This window comes from Lentinula edodes (genome assembly GCF_021015755.1).
Source record: "Lentinula edodes strain Le(Bin) 0899 ss11 chromosome Unknown C8R40scaffold_48, whole genome shotgun sequence".
NCBI classification, from domain to species: domain Eukaryota; kingdom Fungi; phylum Basidiomycota; class Agaricomycetes; order Agaricales; family Omphalotaceae; genus Lentinula; species Lentinula edodes.
The window spans coordinates 309,255-327,852 of NW_025764354.1; the positions used below are offsets into that span (position 1 = coordinate 309,255).

The 18,598-nt window shown below is 43.4% G+C and overlaps 8 protein-coding genes across 8 annotated transcripts; 6 read left to right on the plus strand and 2 right to left on the minus strand.

Moving 5' to 3' along the window:
- Positions 1–1,477: 1,477 nt before the first annotated feature.
- C8R40DRAFT_1057749 (uncharacterized protein) lies at positions 1,478–2,677 on the minus strand (the record flags this gene model as incomplete). Its single annotated transcript, XM_046225170.1, has 4 exons — positions 1,478–1,696; positions 1,752–2,210; positions 2,262–2,548; positions 2,602–2,677. 4 exons carry the CDS (start codon positions 2,675–2,677, stop codon positions 1,478–1,480), a joined length of 1,041 nt encoding a protein of 346 aa, XP_046081219.1.
- Positions 2,678–3,119: 442 nt separating this feature from the next.
- C8R40DRAFT_1154418 (uncharacterized protein) lies at positions 3,120–4,000 on the plus strand. The gene is made up of 2 exons (XM_046229588.1): positions 3,120–3,312; positions 3,364–4,000. Exons 1-2 carry the CDS (start codon positions 3,156–3,158, stop codon positions 3,810–3,812), a joined length of 606 nt encoding a protein of 201 aa, XP_046081220.1. The 5' UTR covers positions 3,120–3,155; the 3' UTR covers positions 3,813–4,000.
- Positions 4,001–4,134: 134 nt separating this feature from the next.
- Positions 4,135–5,078, plus strand: C8R40DRAFT_1128087 (uncharacterized protein). The gene is made up of 5 exons (XM_046229078.1): positions 4,135–4,228; positions 4,288–4,347; positions 4,409–4,468; positions 4,524–4,623; positions 4,746–5,078. The coding sequence occupies exons 1-4, from the start codon at positions 4,153–4,155 to the stop codon at positions 4,598–4,600; spliced, it is 273 nt and encodes a 90-aa protein (XP_046081221.1). The 5' UTR covers positions 4,135–4,152; the 3' UTR covers positions 4,601–4,623; positions 4,746–5,078.
- C8R40DRAFT_1128092 (uncharacterized protein) lies at positions 5,079–6,577 on the plus strand. Its single transcript, XM_046229079.1, has 8 exons — positions 5,079–5,133; positions 5,189–5,239; positions 5,286–5,463; positions 5,514–5,592; positions 5,652–5,699; positions 5,749–5,847; positions 5,909–5,959; positions 6,016–6,577. Exons 1-8 carry the CDS (start codon positions 5,085–5,087, stop codon positions 6,124–6,126), a joined length of 666 nt encoding a protein of 221 aa, XP_046081222.1. The 5' UTR covers positions 5,079–5,084; the 3' UTR covers positions 6,127–6,577.
- A 1,121-nt stretch (positions 6,578–7,698) lies between these two features.
- C8R40DRAFT_1154422 (uncharacterized protein) lies at positions 7,699–8,575 on the minus strand. Its single transcript, XM_046229589.1, has 2 exons — positions 8,375–8,575; positions 7,699–8,321 (listed from the first exon to the last, which is right to left on the minus strand). Exons 1-2 carry the CDS (start codon positions 8,508–8,510, stop codon positions 7,822–7,824), a joined length of 636 nt encoding a protein of 211 aa, XP_046081223.1. The 5' UTR covers positions 8,511–8,575; the 3' UTR covers positions 7,699–7,821.
- A 368-nt stretch (positions 8,576–8,943) lies between these two features.
- On the plus strand, positions 8,944–10,305 carry C8R40DRAFT_1128095 (uncharacterized protein). The gene is made up of 4 exons (XM_046229080.1): positions 8,944–9,023; positions 9,090–9,460; positions 9,512–9,875; positions 9,936–10,305. Exons 1-4 carry the CDS (start codon positions 8,969–8,971, stop codon positions 9,965–9,967), a joined length of 822 nt encoding a protein of 273 aa, XP_046081224.1. The 5' UTR covers positions 8,944–8,968; the 3' UTR covers positions 9,968–10,305.
- Positions 10,306–10,369: 64 nt separating this feature from the next.
- C8R40DRAFT_1128098 (uncharacterized protein) lies at positions 10,370–11,802 on the plus strand. Its single transcript, XM_046229081.1, has 3 exons — positions 10,370–10,455; positions 10,533–11,400; positions 11,455–11,802. The coding sequence occupies exon 2, from the start codon at positions 10,682–10,684 to the stop codon at positions 11,360–11,362; it is 681 nt and encodes a 226-aa protein (XP_046081225.1). The 5' UTR covers positions 10,370–10,455; positions 10,533–10,681; the 3' UTR covers positions 11,363–11,400; positions 11,455–11,802.
- Positions 11,803–17,218: 5,416 nt separating this feature from the next.
- On the plus strand, positions 17,219–17,885 carry C8R40DRAFT_1073582 (uncharacterized protein; the record flags this gene model as incomplete). Its single annotated transcript, XM_046226601.1, has 2 exons — positions 17,219–17,297; positions 17,383–17,885. 2 exons carry the CDS (start codon positions 17,219–17,221, stop codon positions 17,883–17,885), a joined length of 582 nt encoding a protein of 193 aa, XP_046081226.1.
- Positions 17,886–18,598: the final 713 nt, after the last annotated feature.

An 18,598-nucleotide genomic window follows, 5' to 3' on the forward strand; every position in this document is an offset into this window, starting at 1 on the left:
AAAGGGTAAGCACTGAATAAGCTAAGCATAGAACCTAGGTCCGTGATGGTGTGATGCATACTGCAAGAAAATGATAGAACGACTTTATATATATTATTGAATAGTACTATGTTTCATGGAACAGACACAAGGCTAGTGTGTCCCGAATACAATGGAAAGCAGGCAAAGTTGGAATAAAATTCTCCAATGGTGACGAGTCATGCAAAGTGGATGTATCATTGAAACAAGTTGAGAAGTACATAGTCGAGAAGTCAGATGCAAAAAGGCGCCTCTTAATTGGCTCAGCTGGACGGAACATGACACGTGTCACATTCTCTTCCCCACTCCACAGTCATCTTCAGCACGCAAATTGGCAGTTGGAATGATGATGATTTGAACTTTCAAGACAAGTTTGAGAATCGGAGTGGGGATTCGATTAGGTCTTGATGTGTACGTGTACATTGGAGTACAATTTCACTGTAAATCCAGCCATCACCACCCAATTAGGAATGAATGAGAACATCGAAGACAAATTCACGGCCGCATATCGCGGCATACTTCTTCACAAGGGTTTCTTGCAGTTCCTCAATAACTTCTCTCAGTATAATTGTCAACTAAACCTTTTATCCTACATGTCCTAGGAACTCCAAATTCGAACTCAAACATCGACTTGTGATTATACTCGCTGCCAACTCTCGCTTCCAGACTCTTTGTGTGCAACGTTTTGAGAGAACTACGTACCATGAAGCTTTTGTGTTAGAGTCATTTGAAGGTGCCGGTGAGCTCACGATTTCGTCCTCCAACCCGATTGGCACATGGTGAAGAAAGTCTTACTTGTATTCTGTTTTGACATATGGAGCTGAGCTGCACTCCAGGCAGTCCTCAGTCACAGCTTTAGAATTGTAGGAGCAGTCTTGCTACTTTTAGAAATTAGCACCAGATATTTAGTGATATTGTTAGCTTTCCTGCTATACTGTAGAAGACTGGAGAGTATACTCCTAGATAATATAGCAAAAGCCTACAAAAAATCTCAGTGGAACACACTTTGTAACAAAGTCAACTCATTCCATAAAGTTCATTGAAGCATCTGTAACAAGTAATGAGTACTAATGATAGAAATGGACTTTTATCACAATACAAGCCTCTGCTCTATTTGTGGACTCAGCTCCCTTCCATGGATGCCAAGACCCTGAGATGGAATTCCGGCTCTGTCTGGATGTTTGGGCCTTCTTCATCCACGGGGCCAAGCCCCAGCCAAGCTACAATTCAGAATTATTCAATTGGGGACTTACTTTACACAGCTGGAAGTAAATCCGGTCTTGGTATAGGCTCCTAGCTACTGATCTTATTACAAACACTTTCCTCATCATTACTTTCTTCATCATCACTACTTATCCAACTCTACCTGCACAACACTTGGATGGAATATAACACTCTGAAAATAGAGTTTTCTATCAGAGGAGATTTCATAGACCCCCAGTCAACTCCAGCTCTCGCACTAAGCTGAATCAATGTCTGTCTTCAACACCCCTAATGACCTACTTGAGCTTTGATCACGGAGTATTGGCATTCCAACTTGTGTGCTCTGAGATTCCCCATGCTCTGTAATACTCTGAGAGTGTGCAAACACTATCTGTCCGCTGACTTCTTGAACAGTATCTCTTGACCATCCATGACCCATTGCAACCCTTAAAATGATCAATTGTGGGGAAAGGGACTAATTAATTTAAGATCATTTGAATGAAATGTGAGTTGCAAGTGGTTTCACTTACACAAAACATCCCCCAAACATATGCAAAGGCATCGGAAGTTGGGTTATTCTTTGCATAAGTTATTACAAAGCCTACCCCAACTACACTGAATGGTAATGCTGATTCAACCAGAATTGCCATGATGCTTGTATATGTGTTCCCTAGTTCAAATGACAATGATGAACGCACCATACGTCGCATCATCAATAGTCTTCCACATATCATTGCTGTAAGAATGACATTGAGGCTAACAGAGAGTGACACCCAGGGGACTCCGAAATTAGCTGCCGTTCCATTGAGCAAAAATGCCCCTGGAAGAGCACTTTCAACCACAGTGATTACAACCAAGACTAATGGAAGTGGATTCAGAAGTGACTCGGCCAGAAGAACATGGAACTTGCCAGAAGAGGCTAAGTATATACAGCACGGAAATGCTACAACCCACAAATTTGAGCCCCAAATCATGTAACAGCGATACAGCTAAAGCATATAGTGAGGAGTGTGTTTCAAACAAAGAAATCATAAACTTACCAATAACCCATCACCCATAATATTTGCTGTTGCATCTGCTGCAGATCCAAGAACATTCATCCACATTGATGTTGTGGCCTCAAAGTAAGCCAATGGCCCGCCAGAGACATCTCGGTGGTCAATCCACATGTACTCCCCCCAAAGCGCATCAGTGATAACAGCAATTGTGACCATCATGATCAGTACAGCGCCATAATAAACATAGAATGTTTGTCCGCGATGGTTTGAATGTGGTGGTTGACTAAGGATAGTGTGAGCAGCTTGGGCAAAAGTGAAAAGCTCAATTCCTTCATACCACAGTTAAAAAACTTGAAGACAATTGTGCAAACAAATCACAAACCATATAGTACGCCTCGGATAAAGTTGCCTACATAGAGTGATCTTTCCAGCGGAAGATCTATAGTGCTGCTTGACATATTCTCAATGAGCCTATGGATAGGACACTAGTGAGGAGAGAGCCTTTCTACGGCGGCTCAGGATAATGATTTGTTGATTTATATCTGACCTGCCTCCGAAATTGAGTGTGCCAATCTTTGATTATTACATGATACTTAATGTATCTGAAACAAAATTCATCACGTTCTCCCGAGATTCTCTGATGAAATCAGGATATGAGTCCGGCCACAATGCTGTTCCGTAAGGCTAGGACCGTTATCTAATAAATCATTGAACTCACTAGCATAATAGTTGGTGGATCATTTATGTGCTGTATGCGGGATTCCCGGCGTTACTGTAGCTCCATTGATGTGCACATGGGTGCTTATTCGCTGCTTTCTCAGGCCAACTTAAGCTTTAGTACGATTGACTGAACTCATTGGATGTAATAATTATGAGGGTCCATCTGCTGCTTTCCGAAGCCAAATTGAGTGACTGGACAAACCACATAAAGGGAGGATGTTCTTTCTAATGACACATCAGTATCTTCAACAGATGCACCTCTCAGCATGGTATATTCTGTCCCTTTGGTGTATCATTCTAGCCAAAATGTGTGGTATAGTTTGGTTTAAAACCTCAATACATTTTTATGAGATGAAACAAGAGATCTCGCATGGTGAGTATTGTGTTTTACAATGATCTTTATTATGCTTATTCGACCTTCAAGCAATATATGCTACTCCACTGCAATCGGAAACATGGAATCTAACTCTGAAAAAAGTCAGGATGTCTCTTCAGGAAACAGTTCACTATCAACTGGATTCTCCTGAAGCAGATGAGGAATGGGCATTATTGTATCCTGGTGAAGGCATAGTCTACTTGCAGGATGACCACAAACCATTCACCATTTCACTCTTCCATCAACTACAATGCCTCGATATTGTGCGGAAAGAAATCATACACGGCTATCATATGTCTGCTGCTGTGCCTTCTGATCTGGTTCAGCATTGCATTAATCATCTCCGGCAGATGATACTTTGCCGTTCGGATGTATATCTCTCCCCTGTGGTGGCAATACCCACACCAAAAGCTCAGAGTCTTGACACATATGAGTGTAATGATTGGCATGAAGTTTTCCGGGCAGTTCAAAAGAATCAGGAAACTTATATTACATAGGTCCCTTACAATGTTTTGTATTTTGGAATAAAGGATAGCAAAACTCTTTACTGAAAATAGAAGCACAACACTCTGTACTCGGAAACAGAAGCAGAGCACCCCGTAGCTGGAAATAGAAGCACAGCACTCTGTACTTGGAAATAGAAGCCTAACACTCTGTACTTGGAAATAGAAGCACAACACTCTGTACTTGGAAATAGAAGCGCAGCACTCTGTACTTGGAAAACAAAGAGCCTCCAAATATAGTTTTTCCAATAATTTGGTACTCGATTGGAATAAAACAATCCTGATTTATATACATGTGAAAGCTCAGGATAATTCTCCGACTCTCTTACTTATCATGAACTTGCAACTCACTATGCACTTGCTTGTTTTTGTCATTGTCACTGTTGTGTACTCGGCTGCTATGCCTGTAGGTCAGATCAGAGATATACCTGCTCATTGCACTTGCACTCAGAGGATGAGTTTCACCTAGATTGCATTTCACATATTCCACAGATAGCTGGACGCAATGGTCCAAAGGAAATCTTGGAAGGTATTTCACATTCTCTTTGGATTTGAAAATGTCTTTGTGCCTGACAAATTACTGACTGTAGCTCTTGAATCTCCGCAACCAAATGCTGTTTTCAAACGTGTGGCTGGTGACACAACTGAAGGTGAAAAAAAGGATTTTTGATATAACCTTGTTATATCACTAACAATGTCTCTTAGCTGCTGCCCTGGAGTTTCCTCAACCCAATGTCATCTTTAAACGTGCTATAAGTAATCAGCTATGCAAGAGTGTTTAAGTCCATCGTTGCCAAACCTGTTGGTTAGGTACTTGACAACAATGTTTATTGTTTATAGGGTGTAAATGACCTTGGTCCAACTCCCAGTGTCGTTTTCTTCTATCTTTCCCAATTCATTTATTGATCTTCACGTTTTCCTTCAAAGTTTTCAAATGAAGATTATGATAAAATGTTGCATATATGGTGGTTGATGTTATGACAGTTTCTCGGGTCATCTCCTTGATTTACGCCCTGATTCCTGATGTGGTGTTACTCAGTGCACAGGTCACACATGGGACTTATGAATGATCATCATTCTCTTCTCATCAATGTGTTCAATCTGAGCTAACTGCATTTGGTCCTTGATTTGTGTGATCAATTGATACAGTTCATGTCGATATCTTAACACCACGGCAACAATGAATGGCATTCTCTCACACATAGCCTTTGTACTTCAGTCATTTATAATGGACTGTACCGCTGGTATCTCACATATCCCACCGCCATGAATGCTGAACAGAATATCTATGTCTATGAGCTAAGACATCCAACAGGTCAGTTTTGAGAACTACTTGGCTCCTTTTTCTGTTCATCAATTGGTTTGAAAAGAGTCACAGCTAAATGCCATCGTGGATATCTGTGTAAAGGCATACAGTGGAGGTGTGTGTGCTCCAATACCAGCATATATAACCTATCAGTGCACTAGATATCGCTGCCAAGATCTTCACAGGAGGCGATTCTAGCCTTGATGAACCTATGTGGAGGGCCATGATTTGTGCAGGATTTCATAGCGGTGCAGTTTATGTATCATCCAATAGTTCTATTTTGGACCCGATTATGTCGATTGGAGTTTGGTTTGGACCGGGAAATGTCTTATACGCAACGTGAGGGGTCATATTTACATTCAACCTATCAAACCTTATTGCGTTCATAGTGAAGAACAACGTGCTTTGGGTTTCACCAAATTTTTTTGCCAGATTGCTCCAGAATATCAACAATGGATCATAGAGGATGTACGTATATCTATCAGCCCAAGCATTTAAAGTACAGAATAACCCTATCCCTTTCTCAGTTTGGGCCCAAAACTCGTCAATTCAAGAGCAGAGTGCTAGGACCAACTGTCAGATGTCTTATTTATAATCCCTTGAAGCATGCTTAACTTCTCATAGACAGAGCGCGATAGCTGGTACTGTAACATAATGGCTACACATCCTGCTTATCAACAACAAGGACTCGGTTCGGCTATCATTAAAGCCGTTTGTGCTCGGGTAAGTAATCATTATTGATTTTGCTGGTCATCCCAATGAGTCAAATTACACCTCGATACAGGCTGCAATGGAAAATGTCCCTCTCTGCCTTGGTACACAATCTGACTCAAATGTATTTTATCAAAATTTTGCTTGTTGATCAGTATCTGACATTCACTGGGTCACTAGGCTGCATTTTATCGTGGCCTGGGGCTACATGAAGTTGGAAGGATGGATGAACTGACACCATGGGGATTGTTTACAGGAAATATGTTCATCCTCAATTCACCCAAACATTGATCACAGCCAGGACACAACTGTACTCAAGATTCTTGTCATGCGCTGGCTCCAAGCCACAACGCAGTACTCCTCCCTTCTTTATCCCAAGTAACACCCCGAACCTCCCTCTTGCCTCATGGGAACCTCCCCTCCCTCCCTAGACGCCATCTCGAAACCTCCTCAAACCGTATCCGAGAACCCGATACCTCCACAACCGCCACCGCTTGACAGACCCGGGAACTCGTCCACGCACCCATCAGCCTATTCTCATATATCTTAGATCATCCCCTTTAGATGTCCACTTCACACAATGTTCCCCTGATCCTTTCCTCCTGTCTATATAAGTACTCGTATATCCTAAGGATCCCCAGCTTGGTATATTTTGAACACACACCCTTTACATAGGTCCAGTCCCTGTCCCTTTGTACCTGCTACCTATACGGAATTCTCTCTACTCTCTGTTTCTCTACCTCTGTTTCTCTCTACTACTGTCTATTGTCTCTCTGATCGTCTATACGATCGAATATACGCTTTTACTTCAAGTCTAAGCCTTCCGAGTGAGTCTCCGAGCTCCCTCGAACATTACTAAAGCTCCCCAACGCCTACCCGCTTGGTGAGCTACCCTTCCCCAAACCTCCCAGAGCTCCCTAGCTACTTCGTAAGCTTCGGGACCTCGATCTAGGTAACGTCGAACTACGTATTGCTTCTCCGTTACCACCTCCCACACTCGAGGACGACCATCCTCAAACCTAGCCCCCAGGGACCTACCCTCCCTGGCGTATCCCTTCTCGGGAGCTTACACCCTCGAGACCCAGTTGCATAAACTACCTACTCGATCCTATATTGACGTTCTAGCGAGTACAACTCCTACTACGCAATATCGTACGGTCCCGCACTCTTCCCGAACCTCCCTACACGTTAGGGACCTCCCTGGACCTCCGAGGAACCCCTCAAGGGTCACCCTCTCGTCGTTCCAACCACTACTAGGTCATTCCCGTCCTCGGTCGCGGTTCTCGTAGCTCCCTTCGAGCTCCAGCCTGCTCCTAGCACGCTACAACATAAACCTCCACATACCAAAACCTACCCTAAGACCCATTTTGGCCCAGGTCTTAAAATTCTCTACAGACATAATTGTTTTATCACAACTGCTGGTGTAAGAACATACAGTCAAATATATGCCATGTATAAAAGAGCAACAGGCAATTACTCTTTGAGGCTGCTGAAAGAGCAATATTTCGAGGTGTTATCTTTCAGCCTTGTATTGATTTCATGACTTACATCTCTGAAGTGAATACCTTTACAAGTTTATCAATCAGTTGAATTTGCAATTACTTATACTTTGTGGCTTTCATACCAAATACTGTGCAGTATTCATTCCAGAGACTTATTCAAGGATCTGAGTGATTGTACTAATGCTAGTTCTAACATCTTTTGCAGATGTGCAGGACTCGAAAATTTTGGAGCACATCTATATGGAATTGAGCATTTCTTCCATCATGCTGCAAGATGGCTATATCCAGTAAACATACTCAGAGTTGGAGGAGAATCATGACCAAGTATACAAGATACAATATTGAATAAGAAAAGTATATTGAGGGAGACATGCAGATATGAGTGGCGGAGTAATGGTTGATCAAAAAATACATTCATAGCAGAATTCATAGTTTATACCAGTAATGATACTTGATAAAGAAGAAACCTGTTCGCTTTAATCATTCAGACTATGACTGGTTCATCCATCACCTTGATTATCCCCTTTTCTACCCGATATCTGTAGAATTCTATCCAGTTCTTCTTCATCTCATCATAGAGTATGTTCCAGTCTCGACAAATATATTGGTCACCCCAACGATCAGCAGTGAAGTTCTTGCTCATAAAACTGCCTTGTTCCAGTGTTATATCTGCCTGGCACAATGTCCATTGTCTTAAGATATTAAGACAATGTTGTAAATGTGGCCAGTGCGTCTTGTTGCCATTCCGAATTTCTGATTCCAGGTAATGCAAGCAATGGAGTTGGTGGAATATTGAAACAAGGAAAGCACGTTTATCTGGCCCAAGACGGATCACCCCTCTTCCATATGGCTCTGATTTCAACCATTCATTCTCTGAAGCACTAGGATAATTCAAAGCAAAATGAACTGTCTCCTCAGCATCCAATTGGATGAAGGCTCCAAAATCCAGTTGCAGCATTTCCGGGATATCATTACCCTGGAATGCTATTTAACAGACTGTGAGAGAATCTATAAGTAGAAATAATATCTTCACTCACAGTAATTGTGTACAGTCTGAGGGGTGTGTCTGCTTGTAAAGGTGTGGATGAATTCCAAAAAGGTGTAAGACCATGTTATTGAGATAATGCTCAGGATGGATAGTGTGATCACTGAGCATGATGTTGAGACAAGCATGATTACAAAATAAAGAAGAGGGCCTTGTGCTCACGACCTTATAAACATGAGATTTGTATCAATTGAAATTACCTCACTAATCAAGCAAGCTAGATCAAATTTATTTAAGCACATTCAGGACGGCTTTGGCGGTATAGTTGTTGGTCAACGTACTTGTGAACATTCCACTGGCCATGTGTCAATCGGTGGATGTTCAGTTCCGTGTCAAATTTGTCGAAATAATCAATACTAGCTGTGCAAATGGTCTGATTCTGATTTGACAATTCATTGGTACCGAGCAATCATTAAGCAATCATTAATTGAGCATGTTTATTGGATATAGCCATCCTTCATGATGGAAGGAATGCTCGATTCCATATACACAGATATGCTCCACAATTTGATATCCAGAACTGTATTTAAGGAATCAACTTACCAAAACTTATGTCCTGCTGCTAGCCAAATACATTGCTAACAAAATGCACTACAGTGTTCTTCAGCAATCAGATAATGACCCAGTGCATCACATCAATGGTATGTACCACTTTCTGAGCCTCTGTTTTTGAGCTTCTCTGAAATCCTTCACTTGCATTTGTACAGTACTCGAATCCATACAAATTCCATTTTTCATGAGAGCACTACTCCTGATAGTGGCCTTCTGCATTGCCACTGATGTGTGCCTTGCAATGTATGCTGGCGTGCTATATCTACAAAGCAGTCAATGGCTAAGCCTTAAACCCTTGCCCTCGCCAATTGCCACTCTAGAACGCAGCACCTACATCCGTTTTGATGAACTATATGCAAACAGATCCAGATCTATTGTCTATGACCCAATTATCAACCTCCCTCGTGTATCAGTGCAGACTTCTTCTAGACAACAAGGGAAATCAATTCATTATCCAGACGAAACACTCATAACGGATAATGGGTTGGTTCCTGTTTACTCCGTGAAACTTCAGGTATCATCAGAGGTGAATTTGATTATTCATGAACTTCTGTGAATTTCTCACTGTAGATATCAGATCTCAACAATCATTCAATTTCGAACCATTGACTACGGAATGGAAAACTGCAGTTTAGTCTTGGCAGTCCCAATGACCTTAACAGGGAATTCAAGCTTTGAAGCCCCAATTTTTGATGAGCAGAAAGCATCCCAGATACATATTTGGGCAGTTTCTCAACCTTCAAAACTTGATTCACGGAACATAACATGGAACACAAAACCCCCTCTTCGCACCTTTTTGGGACAGTTAGATGCTAGAATGGGGTTGACAACCACTATTTCAAACTTTCCTTGCAAATCCGGAGCATACTTCACATTCGAACTATCATGTGCCACAGTGGATTGTGGAATGGATGCTACAATCAAGAATAAAGATGCAGTTGGTATGTTTATAACACATTAGACAGCATATTAGCACTCATACAAAAATATTTGAATTTCAGGATTGTACCTATTGCAACACCAAACTATATAACATACTATAGGAAAAATGAGGTAGATATTGCGATGTTAACAATTAATTACTAGGTGAAGCTCAGTAATAAGTTGTACATAGGTTCAGATACACGCCAATAAGTACTTGCGTTAATGTGTTGTCCTTCTATGATCATGTATCTGTCCAAGGAGGACATCATGATTGGCCAATGGGTCGGTCAGCAAGTAGAGCAAAACGAGACAATAGGTCTAAGTGCAGTCCATTTTAGAGAGTGTACTTCATAAAACTTGGCAGTGGTGTTTTAAATATATACCATTGATACCAATGGCTCGCAAAAGTTGCGCAACACATTTGTATCAGTAATTTGATCCCATCTGCTTATCTAGAATCAGGTATATATGTAAGGCTGATCCCGAATTCGTCACCTACATTCACACTCGAACATCCATTCATCCTTACTATCATGATAGATCTTTGACAATCATACGGCCCCAACTCACCCTGACCATACAAGCGAGTCGTCCAACGTTCGTCCAGTTCTCTTCCAATCGATTCATTGATTGATTTTCCATTTCATACTAATACTGTACATACCCATCTTCAGTCCAAGGAGAACCAATCACCCTCATCATCATTATCTCGCATCACACCACCCGGAGGGACACCTAGCTTTTCTCTTTCTTCTATGCACAATATCCACATCGAACGACGAACCACCATGTCCGACAAAGATGCCCTACTCTACTTACAACAATGCAAAGTCCCAGCGCGCTGGACTCTGACGGGCGAATTTCGAGCGATGCCAGACAATGCACAGAATATAAGAAACTCAGATGGGGATTGGACGCAATTCAAGGAGATGTCAAAAGTCGACGAGGTTATTATGAGCCTTCGACGCAAGATGCCGGAAATCAGACCCATGGTTCCGAAGCTCGTCGAAGCTTATTATGTATGTGTGAGGAACCAGCTTTTACGATGGTGCTTAGTTTGATTAGAATAAGTCGCATTTTAAATGACCCGTTGAAAATAAATGGAAGTGTTGAACTAGCTTGGCTTTCACTTGTGTGCTTGAAGGTCGTTCTCATCAATGTCACAATTGAGCTACCAGAGAAGTTTCTAGAAAAGGGTATTGTTGGAGGAAAAGAGATAATAAGTTCTGTTGTTGTTCATCATAGAGTCCAAGCAGATCTAGAAGGAGTAAATCATGAAGGGGTTTGGGTGGAAGTTGTTGAGGACGGAGGTGGTTTTGTAACAGGTAAGACGCTGACTGCTTGGAGAATAGATGACGTTGAGGTCAGAATGAATCGGGGTCTAAACGATGGCCCGAAGACAGAAAAAAAGCGAGATGGGCCTTGGTTTGGCCGGACAATGTGTTGTGGTGGATCAATAACAGTAAAAGGAGGTTTGAAGGGCGGCGAGATGGGCTTTGGTTGACAATGTGTTGTGGTGAACACGAGTGAACGGATTGAGAGCTGGATAGACGGGTAATTGAGATTATATTTCGATGATAAATACCTGTAACATACCATCTGCAGCGAGCTTCTGAATTCTTGTGTTTCCTTTTAAACGCCCATCTTGTTCTTCGTCTTCGCCTACATAAAGCTGCAGTGAAATCCGCATTGAGTTTTCAAGTAACCACGGCACTCCTTAAACGTCGGTTAGAAGTGGTTCCGATTCAAGCCATGTCGAGCCATGATTATCCCTCTGCGACCTCTTGTGGTGGGAGTTTTGCCTGGGCTGTATAAGACGTTGAACCTCGGTAATTCCAAGCATATCATTAGCGAGCGAGCGGAGGAGTACGTTCCTCATCGGAAAAGAAACAACTCTCACGCTTGGTCAAAGCTGCAATTATTCAACGCCTCTTCGAATAATGTCTAACACATCTGAAATGAGACACAAATTCTTCTCAGTAGTAATCTCATATTGTCACTTAAATACAACCAAAGTTGAATTGCTCACTACCCGAAACATCCGTATATCTAATAAGCGGTTCAGGAAACCCGCATACTTGAGCTAAGTATCCACGTTCTGTCAAAGAAGTATAAACTAATCAGTTAGTTCAGGTTAGCATTATCACTCCGTTCGATAGTTGCAAGGGTCTGGCAGGATCAGGATGGGGGAACTAGAGGGTTGCACTCAGGACTTTACATACTAAGGGTAGCCGCCAAAAACAGCCTAGGATAGGCTGGACCACATGGGGGACTTAATCCGTCTGTGGGGCTTCCGGAACCTGACCGCCTATTTCAGCTATAATCTCAGAATATCAGTATATCAAATAGTGCAATAAATATGATTGTTACATACAATAGTGAGGCTTGGATGTTCTCACAACGTTGTTCTGTTACTCGTATCGTATCCGGTTATATCATATTCGACAGTCATGGCGCACTTGAGAAGTCCCTAATACAGGTGACTATATGGGACAGAATGGGGAAGAGAAGGGCGACGGATGGAATAGCGAAGCGCATGTTGGAACTTGGGAAGGACTGATAATTGAGGTCTAATGAGGATGCAGAAAAAGACAAATTGTTGAGGCACAGATAAAATTCTGAGTATGAACGCTTCTTCTGTAGCCATTGATTACGCTTATGACACGTTTGTTTGGAATGAACAAACTGCGCGCAAGTGCATGAGCCCCGAAAAAGGGGTTGACTTCGAGAGTACGGTCTTTTGACTTGACGATTTAACGCTCTTCAGAGAAGTGCCTTCATAGCTCATAACTCACTCTTAATCCCCTGTGTCCACAACATTCCTCGACGTCAACGTCTCTGGGGAACATCGTTTTTCTTCAGGGTATATGCATGCCGTCCTCGTGCCATTCCGTTCCCTGTTTTCGTCGCTGTTGCAGTCCTTGGCACTGTGCCGTCTCTCGACTTTCTTTGATTGGAGTTATAGTTATATGACAAACAAAGAGCCAACAAAGGACAAGGCATTGATTATTCCCGCTACCTTTAGGGTAGAGGGTCTTAGTGAACCCAACATTTCAAAACTGAGGAAAATGGTCCGATGCTGTCAAAAACCACGTTTCTCGTGTCAAAACCACGTTTACTGTTGATCATTCCACGTTTTTGGTATCAAAATCTGCAGCTTTGCGTGTAGGTTCACATCCCTCTTAGCAATTCACCTACACGTAATTATCAGAGGACATAACGATTCCGCTGCCTTTGACCGGAGTATATTTACTCTGCAATATCTCGCTCGTTCCTTACTGCTGATTGTGAAACCCCTTGCAACCCCGGTACCTTCCAATCTTTGGTTACATTTAGGACTCCGTACACAGCGTACACGATACTCGCCGACTTTTTCGTATTCGATGATTTGGAAGGCTTCAATACTGTCCTCGGTCTACAAATCTGGCAGTCTTGCAAGAGGCTCAATTGCACGGATTTTCTCTTGGCTATACACTGTCTTCAACCCGCCCTCTGCATTCCGTTACCCCCCCTTTTCCGTCTGGGGCTCGTTCGGTAGGTTGTTGTGGACTTTTTCTTGTTTTTTATTGGTTGTTAGGCCTGATTCTGTCACCTTCTTTTCCATCTCAAGCCCGTTCGATAAGTTGTTGTGTATTTGTTTTCGTCTTGTTTTTTATCGGTTGTTAGGCCCGACTTCGTCGACACATATTCCAACGCAAGCTGCATTGACCGATGGTCTCATAACATCTCATATGGAGATAGCTGCACCTCAGTTGGCTTACCGTCAATATGATAGTATGATTTTGGCACATGCCCCATCTGGTTCTTGTACACCCATTGCCTCGTCGTCCACGTTGACAGATTAGCCCTCTGTGAACTTGTCATCAATGCACAACGGTATGATTTTTGCGGATTCATCGTCTGGTCCTTGTGCTCTGTAGCATCGTTGTCGTCGTTGCCAGATCAACTCACTGTGAGCTTGTCATCCATGCAGTTGCTCCGCGCCTCGTTATTTCGGAATTCAATTACTGCTATCCGATGTTCTGCGTTTGTCCAAGATATGTCATCGTTCATAAGGTTGACGGTCTCGTAGCCCCTCCCGCTGCCTCGGTCTGCATACATTGGCAAAGGCAATGGGGTTGAGGTCAAAATGTTGATGATTCTCAAGAGTATGGATCATATCCCACATCACACAGACAATCATTGCACTGCACATCTTGCCGTGGAATTCCTAGCCATGCTGACTTGGTCATATCATGTATTTCAGGGTCTTTGTGGGATCAGTTGGGGGTGTGTATGACATGCCTTTTTATTGTGCAACTTGTCTCGTAGCTTGAGAACAGATGGAGAATCTGCGGCCGAGATTTGCTCCCTTGCTCTCACTGCAACCGACGTCGATTCAGTGGGGTTTATAGCTTTTACTGGGGTGACAAGCGCATGGATTCGACGTGCAGAGACGACACCGATGTTTGATACGCCGCTCGTTTACCCAGGATTGTATTTCACGTCGTGGCCCTTGTGCAGAGATGACATTGTGTGTAGGGGTTTAATTCAAAGCATGCTCGTGGAGGCTAGGTATTGCGTCTTCTCTTCTTAGCTTCATGTTCCTGATTTCATCACAGATTTTTGGCAGGACTGTAAACTTATGTGCTATAGTTTTTTTAATAAACGGTACTGCAGCACTGCTTCTGTGTTCATTGTTTTATGCGTTATTACTTTTGAATGATGAACGGAATTTCCGTGTTCGGTCTAAAATATTTGGTCTGTATCCTGTATTGCATTGGCCGGTGTTACTGTAGCGGGCCCTGCCGCTTGCCGGCGCTACTTGGTTATTGAATATATGTTACGCTTTGACCACCAAGCTCCTGAGAATTACCTCTCCGGCCACCCGCGGGCCGCGGTCTACTCTTCTTAATAACATCTGTTTTGTACGCTCATCGCTAGCCAAAGCCGCGGTTCTATAGGGTTCTACACTCTTTGCTAGATGTCTCTAAATCTCTCAGCAGCATCTCCCATAACATCCTCAGGATTTTATCCCTCTCTACATCGCTGTTGTACATGCCCAATTCCACTGTACAAACATCGACTAGAAACTGAAAGCAACGGCTCGGATAAATGGTCATTAGTTACTGGGTTAGCAGAAGTGGTGTTGAAGTGATCAATTGTTGTTATCGACCCGGGTAAACGGGTGAGCTTGTAACGCATCAGACCGTTATACCTTGCCAACAGATCCTCGTAACATCTCAGCCTTTTTCTACTGCTTGTCCTCCATCCTGGATTCTTTTCTTTTGGAGCCCACCACCGCTCACCATGCGAATCCCTTTCGTTTCTTCAAGTTTCTCTAGAGTCATCCGTTCATCCTAAGATCATCTATATTTGAGGCAAACAATTTTCTAACGCAATCTTACCGCACGCCCATACGCATCCATCGCAACATCAATAATCCCTCAACGTTAATGCCTCAATCGTCAAGCTCAAGGCCTCATCCGACATCCATCAACGAAATCACCTCGTTCTAGCGCACCAGTCACGCTGTTCCACAGCCCCTTCTTCTGTCGACATAATATTCTTCAATAGGATAAGACCCTTCACCGCAGCGGGCGTGCTCCGATTCCTAGTTACCACAAACAATAAGCACCATCTTCGTCGTCGTTGATGTTGCAACATAAGTAGGCAGCTTTTGGGGTTCGAACCCGAAAGGTTGGGACTTTGTGCGGGTTTCGCCCTTGCGAAGGGGCTCATCAGAGGGCTTAACCGCTGCCCTAACCCGCCGGTTCTACTTTGCAATGATAGATCATGACTCCCTATTCACGGGGTGGAGTATGCCATGTGGTGCCGTCCACATGGTTACCCGATCCGATTTGCAACATCGGCATAGCATCGGGGACCACGGCATGTGTGTAGGTATTTTTGGTGTGGGTGATGGATCTGGGGGGCACCCTCCCCATCAAGCCAATATCGGAGTGCCTGCCGCACAGCTCTGATGAGAGGCCGGTCCATGGCCACCTGACATAAGCCAGATGGACTTTTGTGTCCGTCTATCTGTATGTAGCCCAAATATAGCCGCTTGCCTATATTTGTCAACTAGTCCGGCCGTCTCCGAAGATAAGGCGGAATAAGTCATACAAAGTCAATATGTTAGACAACCTTGGCGATTTCGGATCTCGTTATTAGCCGGCGACCCGCCAATTTGGTATATGAATACGGTATATATGAGTCTTCCTGCTTGTTTCGAGAAGGTTCCCACTTCATCATACATATGGCCTCATATGGCTCGCCTTGCATTGAGCTACGAACGAATTTCAGGTTAGGTTAAAAATAAACCTTTCTCTCTATAATTGTCGTATGCTCATGTTTTTCTCTTGAGGATATCTTGATTACGCAGGTTAATTTTCCCGCAGGCGCCCCATACGATTCCGGACCTGATTACTTTGGATATCCGGTCATATCAGGTCTTATCCTGTCGCATCCTGTCGTATCAGGTCGTACCATGGTGGTGCACCGAAGCGAGGTCAACCCCGCAAGCGCCCCACACGATTCCGGACCTGATTCCTTTAGATATCCGGTCGTATCAGGTAGTATCATGGCGGTGTATCATCTATTTAACCAGTAAGACAATCCTAAACGATCCTGCCTGATCATGCATATACAAGCTTGAGGCTCCCACATTTCTATGGGTCATGGTTCAACAGATATCTATGTATCCTCCTAGTCCTAAATCCCAACCCGTCCGATCAATGGATTCTGAGCAGAACTTATAGTTCTGCGCTCACCTTTCGGATATGTCAGGGACCAGCATGTCAAAATCCCTCAAGTCTTCCTAGTATAGGTGTTCCCCCGGCTGAAGATTGTTAATTCGCTCAGATCACAGGGAAATTCGCTATCTGTGCACGTCTTATGTGCGTGATATATTGTCCCAAACCCAAACTGACCTATCAGTCGCAGGTATAAAGCTGGATACAATATGCCACAACACCCAACGACGCTGCTTCGGTACGAAGTCCAATGTTTCTTTTAACAAATTGACCGTTCACTGATGATTTATTAGTGTTATTCACATCGGAATATAGATTTGCTGGTCAAATCTACTTCTGCGCCTGCTCTTCCCAGTGTGTACCCTACCATGTCATGGACACATATCCCTCTGACCTTTTCTACCTGTGTTTTCAGCTCAATAGCCCTCGTCAAACATTGCCTCACGCTCTCGTCGACTCCCAGTTTCAAACCACAGCATCACAACTCTCAGACTCTTGACTTGATCTCAATATCTCCATTGTTGTATTCTCCGCTACATCGTTCATCTGCGGTAAGAGTCATGTCATTACATATTCTATACCTACTGAATCTACCGCCAGTGTTTTCAACCCTAACAAAAGTTCCGATGCATTCACTCCCTATTATCTGTCTTCTCTCGATTTTCTTTGCGTCGGTCCTTGCCGCTCCCTCGCCCCATCCACAATGTGAGTTATCATTCCAGTGGTTGAATGTTCCATGTATCAAGGTTTTAATTCAATAACAAAATAGATACGATGAAAATATTTTTAGTACGTACATGGAGGCATCCTGAGGAAGTTGGGTCGACATATCTTGACTCCGACACTCGCGATGAAGAAGAACTAATACCTGCCCTTATTGACGCTCCGAACGAAATGTGGACCTTGAGTATCGACAGAGTGCCTTATTACACTACGTTCCAGGATGGAAAATGGGTCAAGGGGGGGTCAGAAAGGTACAATGCGGATGTTGGGATACTGATGGGTAGCTTCGTTATGCCTGAGTCGGGGAAGAATTTGCTCCATGATTCTTTGAAATCATCCCCCAGTGCCGACATGGACGTGCTATGGATTTACAACACAATGCGATCGCTGGAGCTGAATATTCGTAAACATTTTGACATAAACATCGATCTGGTCGCAAACTACTTACCGTATATGAAGGTCATGCTAGAGAAGAAAGGCAGTGGAGCCTATGGCTTAATTACACGGAATGAAGAGGGGCGGTACATGCAAACTTTGAAACATCTTTTCCCCGGCAATAGTGGAATTTGATGAATGGGTTTCGATAGCTGGCGATTTTTGTGTACCACTGTAGTTCCATCCGATGTAAATGGGCAATTGGTGTAGGTGTTATTTGTTATGACGGTATGATCAAGAACTCTCTCAATCAAGAACTCCCTCAATCAAGAGAGCGTGCCCGGTCTCACAGGGAGCAGAAGGCTACTTTCGAGGAGTCAATGTATAGTAACCGATGGTTCAGGATCATACGTCCCGGTTCGGGGGGCGTTCACTGTCATAGGTTAAGTGCTCGTCAGCGTCCCGGGGTTTTTTCATTTTGAGGCCGTCCGGGGCTGTATGACAAAAAGATTTCCTTGTCAATGATTCGATTCGATGACGAATGATAACAAAACTCGAGCGATATTTTTTAAGTAAGAAAGAAGAAAGAAGGTGAATGATAGTCACATATCTATATAGGTCTACAAAAGTTGGTATTGTGATAGAACCCCAGAGTCGGGCCCTAAGAGCGCGAACTCTGTCAGATCAATACCATGCAGCTACCCTTCAGAACTACCCGAGAAGTCGTGATTCTTTAGCAATCTTCCACTTCCCCCTCAGTAAATGATACACTTATCCTGCTATAAGCATGCTCAGCAACCGCTTCACTCTCATCCCCCGCTAAAGGCGTATAGCCCCCTCTACCCCGAGCACGACTCATTCGCCGTCGACCCAGATCATCAACTAAATCCTCATCGTTAACAGCGTTC